The sequence below is a fragment of the Rhopalosiphum padi genome, chromosome 3 (assembly GCF_020882245.1).
Source record: "Rhopalosiphum padi isolate XX-2018 chromosome 3, ASM2088224v1, whole genome shotgun sequence".
NCBI lineage: Eukaryota > Metazoa > Arthropoda > Insecta > Hemiptera > Aphididae > Rhopalosiphum > Rhopalosiphum padi.
The window spans coordinates 54,652,599-54,673,309 of NC_083599.1; the positions used below are offsets into that span (position 1 = coordinate 54,652,599).

At 25.0% G+C, this 20,711-nt stretch overlaps 1 protein-coding gene across 1 annotated transcript; it reads right to left on the reverse strand.

Annotated features, from left to right (window-relative positions):
• Positions 1-5,787: 5,787 nt before the first annotated feature.
• LOC132926615 (putative uncharacterized protein DDB_G0282133) lies at positions 5,788-18,512 on the reverse strand. Its single transcript, XM_060990989.1, has 4 exons — positions 17,848-18,512; positions 17,661-17,773; positions 15,025-15,176; positions 5,788-10,693 (listed from the first exon to the last, which is right to left on the reverse strand). Exons 1-4 carry the CDS (start codon positions 17,956-17,958, stop codon positions 8,676-8,678), a joined length of 2,394 nt encoding a protein of 797 aa, XP_060846972.1. The 5' UTR covers positions 17,959-18,512; the 3' UTR covers positions 5,788-8,675.
• Positions 18,513-20,711: the final 2,199 nt, after the last annotated feature.

A 20,711-nucleotide genomic window follows, 5' to 3' on the forward strand; every position in this document is an offset into this window, starting at 1 on the left:
AGGGTATTTACAATATTTATAATGTAAACAATTTAAATCAAATGACAATCAATGAACCAACACAATTTGAATTTCTTTTTCTAACTATGCAATACATACTTGATTATTTTACGTATAGGTATCAACTCTACGCCAAGTAAGTACCTAATTTCTATCTTATATTTCAATCTTACATTTTAATTTAAAAAAATTTAAGAGCATATTTACAATATATTAATATATACCTACCTAATACTTTTAAATACCTACTACTAATACTATAGTGTTTAATATTTATAATAAAATATAAGGTAGTATACATTGTCTTATCGTTATTCTCGAGTGCAATCAAATCAAATAGACTACTATAATTATATCAGGCTATTCCAACTATAATTTATGATATTTTTACAATTTCGAGATCAAGTGTCATTTTGTAAAATCTCGTACACATAGATATGTAGTTATGCTTTGATAGAAAACTTTTTACTATTCTTTTCAACGTTGTTATATATTATGGTTTATATATTATATACCTATGCCTACTATTTAACTATATGTACCTACTAAATTATAAATAATTGATCAAACATTTTACTCGTTATTTATGTGTATTTTTATCAATTGTATCTGTATGCATTAGTACTTTAAACTTTTAAATATAGCGCCCAGTCTATATTAATGGTGGTGCAAGAGGAGGGAGGCCGCGTCCATTGGGCTTACATGCCTATATGTAAAAGGCTCATAAGTCATAGTGTTGTAAGCTCAAAATTATGACAAATGGTACCTAATTTATAATTTTTAGTTTTTATGGTATAGAAACATTTCAAACATTACATTATTTTTAAGACAAACTAACGAAAAAATGATGAAAACATCGAAAATATTGCATTTATAATATTATTATTAGTTATTATTTAATTATTATATTTATGTCATGTATTATAGTTATTCACTTTTGAGTCGGTATCGACTTATTATTATACCGTATAAAATTATATATTATACAGGTTCGTGGTATTTGTGTATAGGCAATCAAATCACTTTTTTAGTATGGAAAGTAAAAACTAAAAAATGTATACATCTTCGTACTTCGTATACTAATTAAAAACTAATCATTGTAAAATCAATACATTCATTATTCCGCTCAGAATCTAAAAATATAAAATACCTAGTTTATATTTGTAATCGTGCAAAAAATTGTATATGTTACGTTGATAAAATAAACTTAATGTTTATATTTATACTCAGTATAGTGTTATTGACGGGAGTCAATATAGGCAATAATAAATAGCTATATATTGCAGTATATTAGCATTCTAATTTCTAATACAGCTAGACACACAGTAGGTACCTAATATAACAATTAATTAATTAATCATATTACGAAGATTTAAAAAAATAATAATAATATGCCTTTGATGTTTATCAAATTGTTGGTTGAATGATTCATTGATTCTATTTAAAAAAATATTTTTAATATATTAATTATACTACTAGCTAACTATAAAAGTAATTTATTTTAATTTTAATATCACGACGGGTTGAGTTAATAGGTACCTTTCTAGTACCTACTCGTATTTACCAAAAAGACAAAAATATTAAACATCATGACAATAATTGTGATATTATTCATTATTATATAATATTACATATTATTATTATTATTTATACATATATATGTATAATTTTTATACATATATACCTATTTAAGAACATTTTACAATCTACATACAATTATTACAATAAGCAAATTTCATATATAAAAAAAATTAAAATTACATAAATATCGCGTTGAGGAAGAAACCCATTAGTAACAACTCTTTGATTAATTTATAATAAATCTCTACACCATTTACGCTTTTACGTGCGTGGTGGGCTTTTTGGGACGATGTACTCATGGGACATAAGTGCGTCGCTATGTGTGTTTAAAATTTGGTGAAAACATTTGTATATTGTTTTGGTTTTTAAACCGTTGTGTAAGGAAAGGTTTGGAACATGCCATATGGGACGTGCGTTAGTGACCTCAACACGATTGAAATGCTTGAATTGGCCTGCAGATGTTCGATAGTTTGGCAGGATTGCAATTTCATAAGACCAAACCGATCTTGTGATTGACTTATATTTAATAGTGGTTTGCGTTAAAGTGGTATTTTAGAGGTTAGGAGAGAACAAGGGAGATGAAGTCTCTTGTTCTCTGATTTTCTTTTTTCTTTTAAATGCTGATAAAAAAAGAAAAAATCTATTCCTCATACGACCCTATCCCTTCCATAAATACGTCACTGAACACAGTAATGTGTGGTAATATATTATATAGTTTAGGATTTGCAATATGACTGACAGTTGTAGTTTTGAAAGTAATCCACTGCCATTAACGATAAATGTATCATTATTATTCAATTATACGAAGCTACGCAGGTGTCTATAATGTTGTAAAGAATCACGTCTTAAACTCAAATATTACGCATCGTTTATCGACATAATTTTTATTTTTTAATAGGCGCACAATGCACACCGTTTCGACTTTTGCAGAGTATTTTGAACAGAAAAAAAGTACCTATATATATTTATATTATAAATGTAAAAATGTTTATAATGCGGCCGCACGATAAATTAGGTAAATAAATATATATATATATAATAAATAGATATGTATAATGTATAAATATATATTTTATATGTAGGTTTATTTAATTTTAACTTGTGAGTTGTGGCAATTCAGTGAATTGTATAAATTATATTTAAAAATAACTTTTATCAAAATATACATAGAACTTAGCTATTTTTCTATATACGACTATATGAGTACGAGTCGAATGGACTAGTGAGTAATGTTATATTTTTCTACATTTTAAAACTAATATTATATTATTATTTGTTTTAAATTTTAATAGTTAAAAATGAATAATAACCTCTGTTGTATTTGTATATGTATAGGTATCGCAGCATTTTTCGCCATGTGGCTGTGGGCTATAATAATAATACTAGACGTTTTAATTCGGTGTATTTTGACGCGGTTTTTAATTTTTTTTACAATATTTCAAAATAATATATTGTACCATGTTCCATAATTATTGTGTGTATTATCATTTTATCGATTAACATAAAATTATCATAAATTAACTTATTTTACACTTGGTAATTGTTTTGCCGTACGTTATTGTAGATTTATACAACTACACAAGTTTGTATTGAGGTATGTCGAACATATCAATAGACCTAACGTCTACCATCATAATAGCACACAAAAATTAAAGAGTTCCAGTAAATATAGGACTAGTAGTAGTATACGTACCTTTGCATCCATATGGGTAAAGAAAGAAGTAAAAAGGACTATTTTAATGATGAATAAAGAATAACAAAAAAAAAAATGTTTAGTTTCCTTAAATAATAATATGTATTAATATGATAACATAATAATTATTTTTTTTTCTTTTAAATTTTATGAATCATTATTAAAATGACCTGGAAAAAAACCTAGGTATTAAGGTATAATATTGCGAAAGATTAACGATTACCTGTTCACAAGTAACATACCTATAATAACAAGAACCTATGCATGTTTATTCAAATTATCTATGTTTATTATAAGTTTGATTAAAAATATTTCAAATAATAAAATATTATTGGTACTTCCTACTTATTTTTTTATAAAAAAAAAATGAATTTATTAAATTTCACATAACTTTTGATAATGATAATATGTATTATATTTATACTTATTGATATTTTTATTAAAAATTACAAAATTGGTAGGTAACAATATTTTACATTTAGTATTGATAGTAAACTCAATGGTAATAAAAAATAATAAAAAAAAAATCACTTAACTAAGACAATTTGAAAAAAATTGTAGTTTGGTAAAATAAAATCTAATAGGTAAGATATACTAGTCCAGAAGTCTTACTAACTTTTATGTCTTAATAGTTTTTACAAAATTACATTTAATTGCACATCAAATAATATCGAGAATAATATTATACCGTATCATATTTAAAAAATAATAATAATATTTATTATTTTTTATTCAGTACAATATTTTAAGTATTAAAATGTAATATAATACAGAGTATGGTGATAATCCAAATAGTTTTATAAAAATAAATTAATTAATTATTTGGGATTATTAGTCGTTATAAAAAAAAAAAATGTGAAATATTTAGTACTTAGTAGGTATTTATTGTTAGAAAAAATTATAAAACCCTTTAAAAGAGTAAAATTCAAGTTATTTATAATATCTTATATGGATGAATTCAGTTTTATTTAGAATAAGATTTGTTAATTGATTGTCAATTTTGAAATAGCAGTGGTCTTGGTGTTTGGTATGATAACCACATACAACACATTGTATGTGGATGATATTTATATTGATTAATAGATTTTGAAAAATGATTGCAATTATATTATTTTATGACCTGCATTAACTAATTCTATATTAGTATAGAATCCATACATGATAGCTATTGCTAGTTGTATATTATTTTTTAATTGTACTATATTTACTAAGGAATAAAGTTGTAACTTGGGTAGAATATAAAAATGTTAAATGAAAACACTATATTTATAAAAACATTTGTGGAATTTATGCTTAGAAAATGTAAGATGCGATATTCTTACTTAGTAAGTACTTACTACTAATTATTTTATTACTTATCACTATTTCCAAAGAAAAATAACTATGTGTTTAGTCAATGTAATTTCAGGGATTTTTTTTACTACAGAAAATGTTTATAATTAGTATATTTATCATATGCCATTGCTAACACATTTTTTTTTTTTTAATGCAGTTAAATTAATAAAAACAAATGTATTTAATGTGTCAATAGAATTATATTTTTTTTTTATTATAAATTGCATAGAAAATAATTATATGATATAGCAGGTAATATTATAAATAGATTAGCAAAAATATTAATTGTTAATTCTGTCATTAAATTTTTCTTATTTTATTGATGAAGGATGACATTATTTTTAAGTTAAGAAAGAGATTTTGGGACAATTAAAGTTACTTTTTACTTTATTTTTTCAGTGGAGCTTAATAATTATTTTCTCCGTATATTAACCAAACGATGACAATAACAATTTACTATTATTAGCTCTTTAGTATAATTTTATTCTACAGTACCTATCGTCCTCATATACCAAAAAAATATATAAATTGGATATAAGTTCAAAACCATTCTCTAGCTTTACCGATATTTATCGTTAACATCTCAGACAAGCTTGCTAATTCTTTTTTTCCACACATTGTCTTCAATACTTTCAAATAATTTAAATTTAAAAAATCAAAATACAATTTGAACACTATTATAATAAGAATTAAAAACCAATAACCAAACTTACAAAAGATGTAAAAAAACTATTTATAGAATTAAAATTTGATTATTCTAAGCACTAAGAAAGCGTATATTTGTTAAAATTTTAGAAATTAGGATTAAATCATGAAATAAATATGGCGATTCAAAATACCTTAATATTATTGCATAAAGTTTAGCAATAATAACCAAAAAAAAGTTAAAAATTTAAACTCCACTCTATTTTACAATACAAAAAATACTAGGTAATTTTTTATCTTTTTTTTTATTATTATAATAAAACAATTTACATATATACAATTTCATAACCATTTAAATATCTGAAAAATAAAATACATATTATACTTAAATAGTAATGTTCTAAGAGAATAATATCATTAGTTTGTACTGAGCTGAAGATTATTATTATAAATAATTATAATAAGGTTTGACTACACAACGCATAGTATATTTCAATAGCCAACAGTTTTTTTGTTAAAATTAAAATATAAACTGAGAGTATGATATAGTTTATTCTTTAACATAATTGATACAGATACAATAATAAACATAATACAACAAGCAATTTTAAAAGGTTACACCACTCAAAAATCTATCAATCATTTTATAATAATGTAAAATATTTACAATTTGAGAGAATGTCATAGAATATAATGTTTATAAGAAATAATGAATCATAATGATAATTCTCAACAGTCTTAGAGTATAATTCAAATTTCTAAATATTTCCACAAAAATCATATATTTTACTTCAATCATGTGAAGAAAAAATCATTAAATGAAATAATGTTAAAAAATAACAAAATTAGAGTTAATTAATTAGTTTATTTTTCTGTATATTGAATAAAATCAATAACAAAAATAATAAATAGTTTATTATAATATGATTAATGTTTACACAAATAATTACTATAAAATATTGAATGATTGCAAACTCATGGTAAAAATTATTCCGCTGTTTAATAACTTACTTAATTTTAAAAACACATAAGTATAATGATTGTACTTTAATATTACTATTGATGCATTATTCACCAAATAGTGGTAATAGTAAAAACTTAAATTGAAATGATTTTTTTCTGATAGGATTGAAATCTAATGAAAAATTTAATAATTATACAAATTTGAAAACATTCAATATTGAATTTTATCATGATAAAAAAAAATATTTATATATAAAATAACCTGGCATTAGTTTTTAATGATAATTCACTCTAAGTAATAACCAGGGAACATTTTTATAAAATTCTCATTTATATACAAAAAAAAAAAAATCCATTGTACTTAATCTTAAAATAAGTTTAGATATTACAATATGTACAGTTTATTCATGTTATTCTGAAGTTATTTTGGTCTTTTACACTTAACAATATATTCTAAACTTCTCATAATAAGAATTACTTCATTGTTGAGAAATTGTTTACAAAATATAATTGACGTATATCATATAGTTTTATTAAAATATTTAACTTTCATATAAAACTCAATAATAATAATACATATTTCATAGTATAGACAAATATATTTACATCTGTCTAATTCACCACAGATTTAATCAAAAACGTAAAAAAACAATAATTATACAATGAAAGGAAGTTATTAATAAAGCAATAACACAAAAATATCAACTTAAAACATGAAAAATATAAATCCATAACATAAATAAAAAATACTTAAAATCTATAAAAATTTAAAATAAACTAAAATAATCAATACATTTGTGTTATAGTTATTTTATTTAGTTTTATAAGTTGAATATTATATAAATATAGCTGAAATTAGAGCCAATTAAACTTGCTGCATTGATTTAACGAAAACATTTTCACAAGTTGTAAAAAGGACTTGAAAACTGGATTAATACGAAATTAGTAGGCACTTTAAAATACCAGAAACAAAAATATTGAGCAAAACAGACATTTAAAAACTGAAATTGAATATAAACTATAAAATATACAGTTCTTATTAAAACAGAAAAATGTTTCATATATTTCAACTTCAGTAAAATTTTTGTTGGTTTTAGTGTATTTTAATTAATATGATAACTGAACATACTTATACAAAAACAATTTAAATTTATTATATTTTTATATTCTAAAACTATATAATGTATAATAATCAAAATGAATGTTATGGAAACAATAACTTAATGTACTAACAAAAGCTATCAATGATTAAACAGATAATTCAAAATAAATCAGAACATTGATTAGTATTAGTTATAAATTAGATCAACATTTAAATTAATGTAATTTACATAGCTAAAAATAGTTTTCTAAAAAGTAAATTAGTTTATAAAGAAAGTATCCAATTATGATAAATATTTTGATAATGTTTAGAAATTGTATAGAATTTAATTTAAAGACTATTATAAATTAAAATACTACATATTAGAATTTTAAGAAATATAAATATGCAGGTCTAAAATACAGAAATATATTTGAAAAATAATAAAGAACAAAGTACTGATAATATTGTATTTAAACACAATAATTATAATATATTGTATTTTCAACAAAAATAAAATTGTATTTTAATTAAATTTTAATAGAACAAAATATCAGAACATAATTTGGATTCCAAGCACTCATCAATATTATCATTGCTTAACTTATCATTTTTATTTTCTATTTTTCTATTTGTACTATACACACATATTAAATAATTTTCTAAAACAAAAAAAATATATAAAATTATGAAATCTAGGTTTCCACATCAATAATAATTATACAAATGTAATTAATTAATAGTTATCTTTTCAAAAATATTATTAAATATTTTTGAAAAAACAGATTTAATAATGTAAATTTTAAACTAAATTAACAATATTTTTATAAATTATATTATATAAAATATATTTACAAATAATTCAACCTACATTTAAACAAAAAAAATTGGAATCTACTTTAAAGTCTTAAAAGTTTGTTATTGCCTCGTCACTGTGCCATACTAATTTATCACCCTGGCATTTGGGCAACTTTAATGGTTGACCAATAAATAGTAATATAGTTAATCATTAAATAAAAATAAACTCAAAACAAAAAATAAGGGGAAGAGGTTATAAATTGTATACAATTTATTGGCGGGGCTATAACAAACAAGTACCATGTTAAATAACTACCAATTTATAATTTCATTTAAATATTTGTTTTGCTTATAATCTTTAAATATATGCAAATGTATACAAGGCAAATTGTGTAGTTTTTTTTTTTTGTTTGTGTATTAATTTTCTACAAATATGTTAACAAATTGTTCATGAAATCTCCATAATAATTTTATATTTTTTATTAATAAAATATATCTGCCATAGCAATATTTATAAAAAGGTACTCTTCTTATTTTATTATCTATAAATTTCCATTATAAGATTATGATCGCACCAATTTAATATGTCATGTTTCGATCAATAACAATATAACAAGGTTTAATATTATGAATCACATATAGATGTCTTAACCATTCAGGCATAGTTTCGTTTACCAAAGTATCCTTATCAGATTCTTTATTTTCCAAAACATTTGTACCATTTAACTTGAGATGTTCCAAATTACCATTAATAGACTCATTATTTTCAAAAACATTCACTTTATTCAATTGTTGATATTCTGATGTACCTTCATCAGACATGTTATTTTCCAAAATGTTTGTCCTATTCAATTCTTGAGGATCTAAAGTATCAATTTTACTAGACACTTTGTTTTCTAATATATCTGTAATATTAGATTTATTATTTTTATTACTAACAGCGTTAGTATTGGCTTTATCATCAGACTTTGTGACTTTGATTCTCTTAAATTTGTTTTTGGAAGTTGATGCATGATTTGTTTTAAATTTTGAGTCGTTTGTCGACTTAAAGATATTATCAGTTATTTTCACTTTATCAGTATCATCTATGGTTAACTTTTTCCTTTTATTATTTTTTACCTTACATATTTTAGGTTTTTGCTTTTTTTCTGAATCTTCTTTTTTTTGTATTGAATTGTATTCTTTTTTTAGAAGTTGGTCATTTATTAATTCTTTCGGAGGTTTTGATGGTACATTTTTTACAATAATAACATCAGGGCTAAATAAACTTTTACGATCTTTTTCATATAGTTTTTTATAGTCCGAAGTTTTCATTGCGGAACCCGAGGAACTGGTTGATTTATTTTTTAAATTATCAACATCTTTTTCATTATAACCACTAGTAGAAGCAATAAAGCTAGTTTTATTAGATAAAACATCTGAATTATTAATTATTGTTAGACATTTTTTCTTCTCATTATGCATTATACTTTCAATATAATGTGGAAGATGTAAATCATTAATTGGTAAACAGTCTCTTTCGTTTTGATATGCCAGTTGAGTTCCTGTTCTGCAGGTAGTATCCAATGGTTTAGTATTTTTAACAGAAGAAACTATTGTCTCAGGCTTTTTGGTGTAACTAGAAAATAAAGATTCATTCATAGTTACTGAAGTACTTGGATCATTTTGAATTTCAACAGAGGAACTCGAGCTACGCGAATTATTTAAAGTATTTTGTTCATCCAATTTTTTATTTTTTTTAGGTGATCTATCTTTATGGCTTTTTTGTTTAATGGTTTTAGTTTTATTTTTAGAACAATGATTCTTTCGTTTCTCATCACTTGGTAACCATTCTTCTTCATCTTCTTTATGTATATTTTCTTGTAATTTTCGACTTTTCTTCTTTCCAATATTTGTCTTTGTAGAACTTTTGTATGGGTTTGGGTTTATTTCACTTTTCTCAATAATTGATTGTGGTTCATTATTTACTAAACTTTTTTGAACTTCCAATTTATTATGTTCAATATTAACTAAACTTTCTAAAAGTTTTAAACTGTTATTAATTTTATATTCTTCCTCCAACTTAAGTGGATCAGTATTTTGATCTCCATTTTGTTCTATGAGACACTTTGTTGTTTGAATTTCATTATTGATACACATATTTCTGTTATTGATTTCATTAGTTTCGAAATAATCAACATCTTCATCATGGAAAGTTGTTTGTTGTATTTTCATAGCTAAAGATATAATAGCTTGTGTAGTTTTATCATCGTCATCAATAGTTACTACTGATGAATGAGCAGTATTCTCATTATTATTTGTGGGTATATTATTTGTTGATTCTTTAGGTAAGTTACTTATTTGTAAAGTTTCTGTATAATTGTGATAGGTCGTAGTTTCTATTTTATTGATTATAGTATTTTTAATATTTTCACTTTCAATCATTAATATTGAATTTGGATCATTTTCAGAATTGTTGTTGAATATAAAGGATTGAATTGCTTTATCTGTATCAGTTGTATTATTGTTTGATTCGGGTAAACATTGGATTTGAGACAATTTAGAAGATCCTTGGAACAAAATATTTTCATTAAAATATGGTTTTATTGTACCACAATCTGAAACAAATTGAAAACATCATACAATTTAATAATATCTACGCCTATAAGCAATTTTTTCTAAAGAGTTATTATTGCTTTTTAACCAAAATTCCCACCTTGTGATAACAGGTTCAGGGTTAAAGGTACACCTAGCATTAATTCTTTATATTTATTAATTAATTCTAGATGAAGAATTAAAAAGGTCTTCTTCCCAAAGATAAATGAAAATTAATAATTTAATTATTTTTTAAATTGAATAATTTTATATAATACCATTATTAATTAATTTATTGATATCTAGATATAATATAGGAATTTTTTGTAATACTCTATGAACTGCAAGCACCAAACATGTAATATAAATTAATTTTCGGAAAAATATTTTTTAAGGTTTTTGCTGCTTTCACTGTGTAAGTCCCAAGATGGGAGCGGATTACCAGTTCGAAAATGGTCTGTTCGAACGTCATGTGTTCGATTATAAACTGATCGAATGGTTACATGTTGGAAATGTTTTGTGTGCGAAAGATCAAGTGTCCGAACATTTTAAATAATATATTATACGGTTTTATCGGTTTTATTATTAAAGATATCAATAATATTGACAGGTATCCCCCATAATCAATATAATAATTGCTGGTTATCGTAAAATCACTCGACACAGTGAGACCACAGCAGCGTAGTTAATTGCGTAGTTATTTCAGTTTATTTAATGTGTTCACTTTTAAAGTTGCCAATTCATTTGATTTTTATAATTTATTGTAACAAATTAATTTAATATATTTAATATGAGTTTCGAAAGTATTCAAATTATACCTAGTATTCATGGGAGTATGATTTTAAGTTTAAATAATTTTATATTTATAAAAAATAAAAATATAGTTAGAAAAACCGATTTGAAAAATGTGTTTTATTGGACGTGCAAATTTAAGTGTGGTGCAAAAATTAAAACTATCGAGTTTCGCGATGGCAAACATACAATTGAAGAGCACTGCTCAATACCTGAACATTGTCATGGTCCTGATCCCGTATCTATTGAGGTCAAAAAAATAAAAGAAAAAATTTAAATTATCGCACGCAATTCTAATCAAGAAAAAGCTATTCAAATTTACCAAACAGCAATTGCTGGCACTTCAAAAACAATACCTAGCTCGGTAAGCAAAGAATCAGTTAAACAAATCATTAAACGACAAAGAAAACCTATTTTAGAATATAAAGAACCACAATTTCTCGAAGAAATTAATCCACCTATACCACTATGTAATACACTATGTGGTGATACATTTTTGGTAAAAAAAACCACAGATATTTTACTATTTACAACAATTGAAAATTGTAAGATTCTACAAGAATCAAACTGCTGGTTGGGTGATGGTACGTTCAAAGTTTTCCCAAAACTCTTTTATCAAGTATATGTATTACATGCTTTGATTAAAAAAGGTACACATGAAATATTTGTCCCTCTAGTGTTTGCTTTAATGACCGGGAAAAGTCAAGAATTATATACTCAAATGTTCTCTTTAATTAATGAGTACTGTATAAAAAATAATATAAATGTAACAACAAATACAAATTTAGAAATTGTGACCGATTTTGAGAAGGCAGCTATTAATTGTATAAATGAAACATTTCCATTCGCAATCCATTCAACTTGCTTTTTTCACTTTTCTCAAAACATTTATCGAAAAATTCAAGAATTTGGCCTTTTGTCAAAATATACAAACGATGTTGAATTTAATTTACTTGCCAGACATTTACCAGCTATGGCAGTTCTTCCCGTTAATATGGTAGTATGAGTAGTAAATAAATATTGTTTATGTGTTGTAGATTATTTTATTTCATCCTGGTATAAATATTTAGTAACTTATTTAAATGCATGCAGTTTCCTAATTGTTTTTGTTTTTAGGTTTACATAAATTCATACAACAATTACAAAAAGTTCAAAATGAAACTGAAGTGACAGTACAGATGTTAGTTTGTGGACGACCAACGAAAAAGACAAAAAAAGTTAATATCGAATCGAATTTAAGATTGAAATCAATACATGCACGTCTTATTTCAAACGAAAATTACGATAAATAGAGTATTTACGTGCAATCGCTCATAATTTAAATCTATATATAGGTATCTAACATTTAATTTTTATGAATGACAAAATATTTAATTTTTAATTTTTTTATAATTAAATTTAAATTTAGAAATACTTAATATTCAATTTTTAAGATTGACTAAAATACAAATGTTTTTTATATTTTAATTTTTTTTTCTATTTCTAACACTCGATCTTTCGTACACAAAACATTTCTAACATATAACCATTTAATCAGTTTATAATCGAACACATGACGTTCGAACAGACCGTATTCGAACTGGTAACCCTCACCCCCCAAGATCACTTTAAAAAAGTACTACTTTTATTTTTTTAATTTCGAGAAATATTTTTAATTTTAGAAATTGACAGATAGATTCATAGTTTGTGCTCACTAGTTCTTTAAACAAAACTAAAAATAATTTTCCTGGGTTTTTAGTTAATCAATTAATACATTTGCAAAACCTAAACAAAAATTCATGATAAATTAATTTTACAAAATAATACAATATTTTTTTTTTCAGATAACACATGTTTGTTACATAAAAAAAAAAAAATAATTTTACTGTCCGTAATAAATACTTTTTATTTTATTTTTGTTTGAAGAAATTCAAGGTGGAATTTTACATTTTAAACAAGATTTAACTAATAGCAAAAGATCAAGGAAATTAAAAATGACCTATTTTCAAACAAAATTATATTCTTAACATATGTACAGGTGGTTATATAAAAAGAACTAGGTACAATGTTTTTATGAAGAAAGCATTTTGATTTTGTCACAAGTCATAGATAAAACAAAATGTTAGTTAAAATGTATTTATTTGAAATGATCTGGTTGCATTGTTGTAAATATAGGTGTCGCACTGAGGGAACCTGACAAAAATGTACAAAACCTTTACGCTTAGGAAAACCCATATGTGAAAATTGATATAGTTATATTTTTATTGTAAAATTACCAGGGTTCTGGACTTATAGCATTTACATATCCATCATAGGTGATGTAAAACATAGCAGAGTGATATACAAATACGTTTTATAGTACAGATAATTCAAATATGAAATTTTATTTTGCATATTTTGTATATTTTTTTTATTTTTTTATTACACTGACACATATTTGACGATTTTTAACAACTGACGAATAATATTGTTGTTTAAAATGTATTTTAAACATGTTGAACGATTAGTTACAAAAATTTGTTTTGAGTGTAGTAATACTATTTGAGTAGCTATCTGTCACAAAAATGTTGCATATGAACATGATTTATAAATACTTAATAAATTGAAAACCCTGTAGTTATCTGAAACGGTTAATTGAAAAACGTCTAATATGCATACTTATCTACAGGTTACATTTGTATCCCTCGGTAAGTGATGAAAATAATCTAAATTTATAGTGTGATCGATAAACTGCACCAGTAAAACGCAATTATCGTTATTATATATATTAACATATATTTATATAAATAAATCCTTTTTAATCATTTTTTAAGTGTTTTTTTAATTTATTAATTAATAATTATATTTAAATTACCATTTTTTTTATATTTATATAAAATAAATCCTTTTTTTAATAATTTTTTAAGTGATTTTTCTTTCATTTTTGGTGCATATTTTTAAGTTTATCAGGTCATATATAAGCGCATAGTTTAGTGCTTTTTAGTGCTACAAGTCCCAAACCCTGAAAATTACCAAAGAAATGATAATTTGGATATTTTATCACATGAAGTATAAAAAAATTTTCAAAATCATTGAAAATTGCAAAAGATTGCAAAATAAAATATTAGAAAGACAGTAATTATTTTTCTGATTTGAGTACATACAAGCATTTGATGAGATTTAATTTATCCGGTATCAAAAAAAGTTGGAATATCTATTAAATCCAGTCTTTAATAAATGATATGTTGGCATAAAAGTACTAATTGAATACTATAGCAAATTCAATAACAAAAAATTCAAAATGCAATAAAAAAAATATTGATATTAATGGAAAACAAGTTTGTATTTTTAATTAAATTTAAGTGGAGATACTTCAAGTCGTTTATTTTATGTGTTTGCATTCAAGGTAATTTTGATTTATATCAATCAACATGAATTATTGAAGTAAAATATAATTATATAGATTCTTTTAAAAATAAAATTATTGAAAAAAAGTATTACCAATTACATTCTTATAAAATTAAACAAACTAGAATGATTATTGGTTCAGCAACAGCATATTATTTTTAAACCACTAGGAATATAATAATAATATAATACTTACTTAAATTATTTGACAATGAAAAACAATTTAAAGCACACTGAGTTCTTCTAATATTATCCATCGAGTTTTTAATAATAAACTGGCAAAGGTATTCATAAGCACCTCCAACTATACCATCAATAAACTTTTGATGTTCAAATTCAAATTGTGATCTGAAAAAAATGTATATTAATAACAAATACTATAAACAAGAAAAATTATTTTACATTTAATAGCACATAAATCATAAATATAAATTATAAGTACATACATTTTATTTTATATAATTCAACAATACATTTTCAAAATCTTTATATATTTTAGAAAATTTTTTTTTTTATATATTTGGTTTTATATTTTTTAATACAATTAACAAATTTAATTTTAATATTTGTAATGAAATGTTGGTCATGAATCATGATCAGAGCTAGGGACTTATAACACTTAACATCTTTAAAATAAGCGCTTAAAAAGTACTTAAAAACATCATTATAAGCACTCAAATAAGCATTTAAAAAACTTAAATTTGAGAAAAAATATTTAATCAAAAAAAAACTTTCTTTTTACATGATAAAGTAGGTATTATAGACATAATTTGTAACTGTGCTAAAAATAATATAATTAAATACTACAAAAATATTGAAACAAAATTATTAGGACAACTTTCTAACTAAAAAAATAAAAATAAATCTTTATATTATAAAAAAATCAAACTTCACTTTCGAGACATTTAACCTTATTGTTTAAATTGTTGTATAGATTTTTCGAGGGATTTTCTGAAAAAACCATAAAAAGTAGAATAGCTGGTCAAAAAACCAAAAATAATCAGCAAAACTGGAAATAAGTATATTTTTAAAAAATTGTTGTAAAATGCAAAAAAGCACTTTCAAACTTCATAATTAAACATGTTTTAACATCACACACACTTCCATAGCATTCGTCTACATTTTAAGTCAATCCATAAAAATAAGCAAATGTTAAGTCCTGAGCCCTGGTCATGATATATTTTTTAAACTGTACTACAAAGTACAAGGATAATAAATATTTTAAGTTAAAAAAAAAATCATTGAAAATCTCCAAAATGTAATTATTTTACATGTAAACATAAAGCTATAAATATTAGTTTTACAATTTATTTATAAAAACATGAGTTACTAACTAAATATCTTTATAATTAAATACTCTCTATAATATAACATTCTACTATATTAATTGGTTTGCTTTAAAACAAATATATCAGTTCATTTTATAATAAATTGATCACTCAATAATAAAACAATATGTTCAAAATATCTAAATTTTACATTTAAGTGGATATCTTTGTTTACTCCTCTTAACAATACAATTTAAAAGTAAGTTTATTGAAAAACTTTAGTACTACTGATTTCAAATTATCAATGTTTCGGAATGATCAAATTACTTTAAACAAATTAATAGTCTACTTTAAAAGATTATTTTATATGAAAAATACAATAAATAAGGTTTGTGATTGAAGTTAATATATATATTATATAATTGTTTGAAATATAAAACAACAAAATTAAAAATGTCAATATTTTTTTCAACTTTCTATAATATAAGAAATAATTAGGTCCTTTGAGTTTATTTCTGTATATATATACATATACATATATATATATATATATGCTTTATTGTACAAAGAAATTTTTTAATTCATCAATATCAACTAGAAATTATAATAAATTATGTCATACTCTATTGTTTTTTAATTATTTCAACATTCAAATTCTCCTAGTGTTTTTAAACTATACTTGTAGTTTTGAATATTATTGGTATATTATTAGTTATTTAAGTTTATTTATTATGGAATGTAATGTACAAAATTTATTGTCTTAATCTTGCCATAAATAATCCAAACACAGACTAATGCGAAAGGCTTCGAGTGTACATCGCCACCGTTCCATTATTGTACTTATGTACCTAGACCTATAAAATAATAATCATAACGATTATTACGACTGCTACACATGTACGTTGTCGAATTCCATACGTTGAGAACGATTATTAGTCACGTGCCATACTTTATAGTGATTTCATTTTTGTCAAAAAAAGTACATGGAAATGGCCCCATGTAAGCAGTCATAGGTAATTCGGACGACCCCTTTCCCCAATCTCGTTTGGATTATCAAGACCCTACTGTTTATTGTTTAAGCAAATTACTGATAAATTAGGCTATTAAATTAACTGGTCTCATAACACAAATTATTTTTAATATAAATCAAGGTTATTTTTTTGTGGGGGGGGGGGATAGAAAGTGATCATTGATGAATACAAAAAATATGGTTTATATTATAATATATTAATATGTAAATCAATTTAGGCCTTACAAGATGTAACACCTTTTATGAAATATATGTGTGATTGTTTATACATACATAAAATTACAATATGATATAATCAACTGTTTATTTTTATCTTAACTACTTATTTAAATTTAATATACCTACTCACAAAGTTGAACAAATGGTTATATTAATACATTTATAAAAAGAGAACAAATTTATAAGTTTGTTGCAATTACTTATTTCCTATTATTTTCCAAAACAAACATTATAGTATTTTACCTATTTAATAAAGTTTATTAGAATAGATAACACAACATGATAATAATTGTATTAAATAAATAAATAACTTACTCATTGATTGTGTTTGTAATGTCCTGTTTTAAACTTTCTACCGTTGTATTAGGTTTGTTCATGCATGTGTTTATGATTTCGATTACTTTCTTTTTAAAATCGCCAACAAAAATCTGTATGTTATTAGATCAGAAAACAGATATTGATAAGAAAAAAAACATTAAAAATATTCAGTGGTTTTAATTACATCTTCCTGTTGTACTATTCTGTTGTATATTAGGGAATACCACTTATCGGCAGTCATATTATCCATGTCGAGTAGCGCAGGATCGAATGATGGTGGCAGTGGGAGGTCCATTGTTTTCTACACGGACATAGGTTGGATTGGCCAATTTGCAAATCGTGTATCCGAAATACGGAAGGATAACGTCTCACGACCTACGACACCAGCAATTACCGATCACTGGTGTATTCGCGTCGTTGAAAACTGGCAAGGAACTCTCGAGATTCGTCTTGGTGCGCGAACTGTTAGGTAAAGTATCGAAAAAACGGAAGAGCCAGCTTACGGAAACCGCGTAAGAAGAACTACTGAAAACCGGACGTAAATCGACCGCTGGGATTCGGACTTGTGGCCACGGGAAATCGGCCCAAACGTGGTTACCGGGAATCGGACGGATCGCGGAGACCAAGCAAATCGCACAGGTACCGGTGCTCAATCAGTCGGTCTAGAACGATGAACGGGTCGTAGGACGAACTTACCAGAACATAAAATGCAGGGACACAAGATGAGTCGTAAGCGTACGTCGTCGGTGGGTGCTGTCGGGTTGCGGCGGCGTCAGTCGGGTGGCCCGTAGTCACAGATTTAAGTCGTTAATCGTTATCCGCGCACGTCCGGGCTGTTATCACGCGACAACAGTTGATGTAGAAAATAAATAATAATAATAATATTGTGTATGGTTATCGTATTGATAACGTGGCGGTGGGACATCCGACATGGTCACATAAACGGATCGAAGTGTGTCGAACAATTCGAATTATGTTCAATATATCGGTCACTGGAGTACTGGACCAGTGCGTTTGTCAAATGTCGCCTAGTTGACGTTGTGTTTAAAGACTGGGCGAGCATAAAATAATTCTATAATGATATAGGTAAATGATTATTTATTTTGAGAATTTTCTTTTTTTGTCGCCCAGTAAAAATTCCTTATAAATGCACTGCACTGGACAGTAGTACAGTGCGTAAAGAAAGACAATCGAAAAGAATATGAATAAAAAGAGAGAGATGAGATCGTGTAAAGTGTACGACGTACGGTGTATACCCATTAACCGGATTAAAAATTAAATGTCAACAGGCAGTTTTATTGTTCTAAAATTTGAACGCAAATCTAATTTTTGTCTCTATATTTTGAGAAAATGACTGTTACACGTATAAATAAATTTTGGACGATTAAAAATGATTATGCAATAACAATTGTATTGTAATAACAATGATGAATGAACGGAAGTCTTCCATTATTTTCTAAATTATTATTATTATTATTTTCACATTACCTCCACCGTCGTCTTCGAAATGGAAAAAAATTGAAGCGACACTGCTCAATCAGCTGATCGGCTTGTTTACGTTTTGTTGAGGCTCTAAATGAATTATTTAACATCGAACAAAATGAAAGTACAGGCCCAACCCAACGGCTAACATGATCGTCGTGATCTATCCATATTCCATGTTAAACCCATAAAGTGCTACAAAATATTGGAATTGGAAAAATTTCCTTATACTACTTAGTATGTAGTAGGTACATATTACATAAAATTAGCATATACATAATATGTATATCTATTGTAGTGACTAATGGCGTCATAGCGATACACATAAGATACACAAAGTACTACAGTTATCAGTGAACTAAGAAAGAGACTAGAAACCACACAGAGAACTTCTAATATGTAGATAATTAAATAATCGGTGTGATATAAGACTACAGTACGAGAGGATTACCGATTACCGTGTATACTATGAAGTACGATTTAAACACAGTGTGGATATGCGTAAATAAAGACGGTTTCCGGTGCAGTGGAGGTGTAGGGGCCAGGGAGTGCAATGCACCGGGACCTCAAAACTAAGGTTGTATTAGGGGGCTCAGATCGATGTCCTATATTTTCTAACTTTTTAAAAAAACGAACCATTAATATTTCGGAATTCATTACAGGGTCCCTAATATATAAACAAAGAAATATATTTTTTACTTATTAAATAACATTTACTATCATATTTAGTAGTAGTAATAAACAACTACTTATTTAATAATAAATAATTATAAAAAATTAAAAACAATCAAATCAAGTATAACTACTAGTTAGCCAGTTAGGTTAGGTTAGGTTAGGTAACTAGTATAAGTAATATCATCATAATATTTTTCCTGTATCCTAATTTAAACATCATAAAATTGTGGTGGCCCCGAATTTGTGATTGTGGAGGCCCCTGGGCTGCAGCCCACTCAGCCCTCCCCTAAATCTGGTCCTGATACACGTCTAAACAAAAAACAGCTGTTTATAAACTGCTCACCGTGGGCAGTATAGAACTGCGTATATATTATTATATAGGCGTCTGGAATAAAATAAATAATCTGTATCCGTGCGTTTGGCTTTTTTGAAAACAAGTAGAGCGAGCCTTTAAAGGACAATCAAAAAAGCTGCTGAAAGATTATCGATATTATCAATAACAAAAAAAAATACAAATAATTGAATTTTGTCATTATGGCTGCCTATGAAATTATATTCGATCTTTTATCTTTATTCTACAGTGAATAATTCAATTAGATATGGTATTAAATGACATGTGATGATATTTACGAGATGAGACCTGCTGCTTGGTACAAGACCTACATTATCAGAATTCAAAAATCTATACAATTTAAACTATGCATTTCAAAACACCAACAGTTGTAAAAGTTAAATAGATCGTTTTTTTTTAAATTTCAACCCTAAATTATAGATATCATTGAAATATTTATGAGTTTATGACATTATAAATTATGATTTAAAAACATCCTTAGATTTTAATTTATTTTAATCTTGCAAGAAATTTCTATTATTATTGTTTATTACGCTCTT

Bases quoted from the DNA above. Each gene is read 5' to 3' on its own strand.
- LOC132926615 (XM_060990989.1), bottom strand. From the start codon at position 17,958: ATGGACCTCCCACTGCCACCATCATTCGATCCTGCGCTACTCGACATG. The intron at 15,177-17,660 runs GTAAGTTATTTA...CATTTTTTTCAG, and splicing joins ATTACAAACACAATCAATGA to ATCACAATTTGAATTTGAAC. The intron at 10,694-15,024 runs GTAAGTATTATA...AATTTGTTTCAG, and splicing joins TTCATTGTCAAATAATTTAA to ATTGTGGTACAATAAAACCA.